We start from the raw sequence: 6000 nt of genomic DNA, 5'->3' as shown, positions 1-6000 counted from the left end.
TCCTATTGCTCAATATAACCCTCCCTATAACTCCTCCTATTACTCCATATAACCCTCCCTAAAACTCCTCCTATTGCTCCATATAACCCTCCCTATAACTCCTCCTATTGGTCAAAATAACCCTCCCTATAACTCCTCCTATTGCTCCATATAACCCTCCCTATAACTCCTCCTATTGCTCAATATAACCCTCCCTATAACTCTTCCTATTACTCCATATAACCTCCCTATAACTCCTCCTATTGCTCAATATAACTCTCCCTAAAACTCCTCCTACTGCTCCATATAACCCTCCCTAAAACTCCTCCTATTGCTCCATATAACCCTCCCTAAAACTCCTCCTATTACTCCATATAACTCTCCCTATACCTCCTTCTATTGCTCCATATAACTCTCCTTATAGTACCTCCCACTACCCCACATTACTCCATTACTCGTCTAACCTGAAACATTATCTTCAGGTTTCATTTGCTCCATGTATAATATCCCTATAATACTTTGTATACAGCTGCAAAAATATAACTCCATCTGTTGCTACACTGCAAATGTAATTCTTACATGTAATTTACCTATCATGGTTTTTTTTTTTGTATTTTTTGGTTGTCCTTTTAACCCTTCCAGTGCTCTGGCTCGGAGTGCAGCTGGCGGCTGGCTAGAAGGAGGGGAGGGATGCGAGAGAGGCAGGCATTAGGGCTCCGGGGAAATCTTTAAACTGTTCTCTCTCTCGCTCTCTCTCAATCCTTTCTCGATCAGTTAAAGCCACTTCAGTTCGGAGCGCAGCATCTGAGCAACAGCAGCTGTGTGTGTAGCTTGCTCACCTTCTGCATCTGCCACTACTGCCCCTCTGCCACCCTGCCCTGTCACTTACCTCTGCAAACATGCCAATAGGATGTTAACCCCCCTGAGACATTTGCCAGCCTGGCACTCTTGGGTTTCCCTCTCCAGGTTACAATGAATGAGGCTGCCTGTCTGCTTATCTTTCTTCTTCAGCTCTTTCCTGCAGCCGGAGGGGAGGTATTTGCAGGTAATGTAACTTTCCTCTCTTGTATATCTTACCTGTCCTGTTTCCCTTTTCTGCATGCAATGCACTAGACTAGTTCACTTGCTACCAGGAAAAGTCAGGACAATAACAGTGTTAAAGATTCAAAACCTGGTTTGTAACTAAAGTGCAGCAACCACCTGATATTTTCAGAATTTCAGACTCGTAAAAAGCTGGGTTTGTATCTAATGTAGAGGGACTCCCTGACTGTAGCTTTTCAGGACAGGCTCAGACCGCGCTGGGTTTATGTCTAATGTACAGCAACCCCCTGACTGCAGGTTATCAGGGCAGGTTTAGATAGTGCTATGTTTATATCTAATGTACAGTGACCCCCTGGCTGCAGTTTATCAGGACAGGCTCGACAGTGCCGGGTTTGGAACTAATGTACAGAGACTCCCTAACTGCAGATTATCAGGACAGGCTCAGACAGTGCTGGGTTTGTATCTAATGTACAGAGACTCCCTGACTGCAGGTTATCAGGACAGGCTCAGACAGTGCTGGTTTTGTATCTAATGTACACCGAACCCCTGATCACAGATTATCAGGACAGGCTCAGACAGTGCTGGGTTTGGAACTAATGTACAGCGAATCCCTGATCGCATATTATCAGGACAGGCTCAGACAGCGCTGGGTTTATACTGAATGTACAGCGACCTCCCTGACTGCAGTTTTACAGGACAGGCTCAGACAGGGTTATATTTACCTGCCAGAGATTTCCAGAAAATAACTTGTTTTCAATATTTTGGTTGCAATGTACGGTAATTTTCATTGTAGCATTTTCTGTACTGGTAACAGAGTAGTCACAGTTTGTTTGTGTGCATGTATCGGGCAACGCAAATCATAGATCTATGCTTTTACTTTCCAGAATACAGAACTGCAGATTTATATAGGGTAAATATAATAACCATGCTGTCACGACTTCTTCTCACTCTGAGGTATACGACACTGGTCTGCGGCAGGAAAACAGTTAACTGCTATGTGTATTCTGCTAACAATGTGTGTTGCATCCTGTGCTAGTAGCACTCTGTGTTCAAGTATTAAACATTGATTTGACTTGTATTGCAGCAGGGCATTGGAGAACCTTCGCTAGATTAGCTTACGAACTAACATACCAAGAGGAACACCCGGTAGATAGGAACTCTGTTGTAAGAAACGTAACAATAAATATATAAATAGTATTTTTTGAGAAAGCTGATTGAATAATGGAAATCCAGAGAAGTGGTGAATTTCTCATCCACTGGCTCTGGAACAATAGTGCAATCGGGTGCATGGAATAGTGGGAACAGATGGAGATTTGTTGGATTCCATTGACACTAAAATCAAGGTGTGAGAAGGTCAGGATAGAGTAATAGAGTAATAGAGAGGGAAATGGTTAGAGTTCCCAACTTGGGAGCTGCAGTTCTACAACAATGTGTGTGTTAGTGGGGTTAGCTTTTGATCACACCTGGGTTAAAGAGGCAATCAGAATTCTGAAGTTAGCAACAGAAGGACGAATTGTAAATGGACTGAGTGCAAGGACAGTGGTGATGTTGAAATGATGACAAAAAAGGGTATAGAGATAGTTATTTAGCCAGGTCAGGGACTGGCCAAAATGTTTTACTGGATTACTTTAATGCCAACTTCTCGGTCATACGACAGGGCCACTGTTTTCTCCAGGACAGTGGGGGGAGGAGGGGGTGCTAAATTACAGAGAGAATAATTAAGGTCATCCCTCACCACCTCTCCCTCTTCCCATGCCCTATTATAAAGGATTGCTGACCAGTTTAGCTGCAAAGCTTGTTAGCTCTCGGCTGATGCTCTAAGCTTTGTATTGTATTATCACAGCTGGCGATGCATGTGTATGTGTCTCGTACGGCTATTTCTGTGCTTTGTTGAATGGGTTGGGGTGTAAGACACACTTGTGTTGCATACCCTGCAATCCTGAGGAGTGTGTCAGGGATAGCCACACGCGTGCATGTGAAACCAGAACTCCAAGAATGTGTGAAGCTATCTCAATAATGTAACCGCTGCACTTTTAGCAATGGAGAGGGGGGACATGTTGCTTCCTATATTACTGCTGAGTGTCTCAACACTGACAATGTGTACAGTGTATTGTACAAAATATACTGAGTTACTGCACCTAGAATGTAAGCTTGTTTAACCCCTTAAGGACACAGGACATGTGTGACATGTCATGATTCCCTTTTATTCCAGAAGTTTGGTCCTTAAGGGGTTAAACAGGGCCCTCAACACCCTCTGGTACTTTGCGTCCAGCTAGTCTTGTTGCAATTACATGTCTGTTAGTTCACCTATTATACAGCGCTACAGAATTTGTTGGCGCTTTATACGATTTACTGCGTAGCAATCAGTAACTATACTGAACATAATATTGTGCTCTATAATGATGGAAGTACTTGTAACCTGTCATTCGTGTTGTGATACTCGTTATCTACGCTGATGGTAAAGTGAAAACATAGGTACTGAATTTTCAGCGTTGCGTATGTGAACAGAAATACTGGATGAACAATAGAATTTCTAAGAGTCCTAACTCCGTATAACTGTGAGATACGTTTCACATGATGTCCTTAAACTAGCAGGGGATCGTGGGAAATGCACTTTACCAATCTCCGCTGTTTCCCAGATTTATACATTGTATGGTGCTGAGGGATAATACAGGTTTGTTAATGATAGACAGAGTATCTATACAATGATTGAGACAGCTGCTTTGTGTAGGATACCACTGATAATAAACATGCGTTGCTGTATGAAGAGCCGTTGTTGATTGACAAGGATTTTTTGCGTGTTGTATTGTTAATGTGCTGCATTGTATAACCGTAATGAATGAGTGCTTTTACTACTTAACACAATTTAGTTTTTTTTTCTGCTTGTTATTGTGTGCTGGCTTGAGGAATTACAGACTACACTTAAGCCACTGTGGGTGCATAATGGTTGCTCTGAAAATAGCCCCCCAAAGCTCTCTGGCACTGGGCTGGGATAAAGCCACATGGAGAGGCATATTTGCATTTGGGAATGTGTGTGGTTTGGCCATTGATGGTTGGCAATAAAATGTTCAATAATAGAATCGTTCTGAAAATAAATGGGCATTGTATGGGGTGATTATCAGGACACAAGGCAATCTCCATAAAATGTTGAGATACCAGAGTATTGTAGTACTGTAAATGTTTGTGAACTACATTATGAACGCTGAGCATCATGGGAATTGTAGTTCAGAAACATCTGGGTTGCCAAAGCTAACCATCATTGAGCTAATACAGCCAAAACAGGTGAGTATTAGCTGTATTTGGATATTTAAAGGGGGATCTAGGAAGCAGTGAATCTAAAAAATAAAAAAAAAAATAAAACCATAAATGAAAGTCAAGTGATCCTTTAGTAAGTCAACAAAAATAGATAGCACATGTTCCTGTAATAAGGATTACTCTAATGGCTTGTCTACAAAGAATCGCTCTGCCATATACCAGGGCTTTGTTTGTAGTCGTTGCCGGTCTGCTAGAACAGTGTTCCCCAACCCCCGGGCCGCGGACCGGTACCGGTCCGTGGATCAAACGGTACCGGGCCGCCCAGGGGTGTGCGAGCCTGCCGGCTAATGCAGGGCTGGCATTGCCCAAGTGCCAGCCCTGCAATGTGCCTGCGGACCGGAGGGGAGATCAGAGATCTCCCTCCCCGGTCTGCAGGCACTGTGCTGACAGCCGGCAGGGGAGGGAGTGAGAGGACCCGGGAGCTCTTACCTGCAGCTCCTCCGGGTCCTCCTCTCGCGAGATTTGGAGCGTTGCCGCGGTAACCACGGCAACGCTCCAAATCTCGCGAGAGTGAACTCTAGCCCTGTAACTGGGCTAGAGTTCATCTCACCACCACCGGACCACCAGGGAATCCCCACCGGACCACCAGGGACTAAGAAATGTCCCCCCTCCTCCCAGTAAAGGTAAGAAGGGAGGGGGGACATCAATATATTATTTTTAATTAAATAAATAAAAAAAAGCCTCCCTACCCTCCTTACTCCCCATACACACACTGCCCCCATACACACACTGCCCCATACACACACTACACACACAGCCCTACACACACTGCCCCACAAACACTGCCCCATACACACACTACACACACTGCCCCCAAACACTGCCCCATATACACACTACACACACTGCCCCGCAAACACTGCCCCCCATACACACACCGCCCCAAACACACACACACTGCAACTCTCACACACACTGCCACCCTCACATACACACTGCACCGCTCACACACACATACACACAATTTTGAGTCTATGTCTTTATGTGACTGTGTTTGTGATTTTCTGACTATGTATGTGTCTGCGTGTTTTTTTAATATATGTGACTGTTTTTTTTTTTTTTGTCTTATTAAATCAAAACAAGCGGGCCACGGAAAAATGATCAAATGTTTACTGGTCCGCGGCGATAAAAAGGTTGGGGAGCACTGTGCTAGAAGACCAGGGGATATAAGGTGATGTTATGCAGAGAGTGTCCCTATGATGCTCTCATTTATACTAAGCAAGAAATTGAATTGACAGATTGTCTTATACTGACACCCTGCTAGCAATGGGATCAGCCACAAAAAGAGAGAAACTGGCAAGTCAGATATTCTCATACAGAGGTGGCTTCTACGTTGATATTATTGATCACTAATAGCAATATACCATCTTAGAAATAAGAGATTCTTATATACAGGCTGCTGCTATAATGGGGTATCCCATGTGAAGGGACAAACTAGTATGTGGGCAATTCTTCTAACAGTAGGATCGTAAAGAGCAACACATAGGCATAAAGACAGTAATGCATTGGATTGTGAAATGACCTTATACAAAGTTTCTCTAGACATAATCGGTCCAGGTGTTCCTGTAATAGGATCACCAGCAGGAAGACCTACTGATGGGATCAGTCATTTATTAACGTCTGAAATGTCTTTATACATAGCTTCTTTGCATACACGGATGTAGG

At 43.7% G+C, this 6000-nt stretch overlaps 1 protein-coding gene across 13 annotated transcripts in view; it reads left to right on the top strand.

Annotated features, from left to right (window-relative positions):
- The first annotated feature begins 564 nt into the window (after positions 1-564).
- PTPRT (protein tyrosine phosphatase receptor type T) overlaps positions 565-6000 on the top strand; it is a 262100-nt gene continuing 256664 nt past the window's right edge. For 6 of the 13 annotated variants that reach the window (XM_063455671.1, XM_063455669.1, XM_063455672.1 and 3 more), the window contains exon 1: positions 565-1024. In XM_063455671.1, coding sequence (XP_063311741.1) covers positions 952-1024 — 73 coding nt within the window. In that variant the 5' untranslated portion in view covers positions 565-951. The remainder of the gene's footprint in view (positions 1025-6000) is intronic. The other 7 variants (XM_063455680.1, XM_063455679.1, XM_063455673.1 and 4 more) reach the window with 2 other exon arrangements.

This window comes from Pelobates fuscus, chromosome 5, assembly GCF_036172605.1.
Source record: "Pelobates fuscus isolate aPelFus1 chromosome 5, aPelFus1.pri, whole genome shotgun sequence".
Classification (NCBI taxonomy): domain Eukaryota; kingdom Metazoa; phylum Chordata; class Amphibia; order Anura; family Pelobatidae; genus Pelobates; species Pelobates fuscus.
The sequence above is the reverse complement of the archived record's forward strand: the minus strand, read 5'-3'. Positions and strand labels throughout refer to the sequence as shown.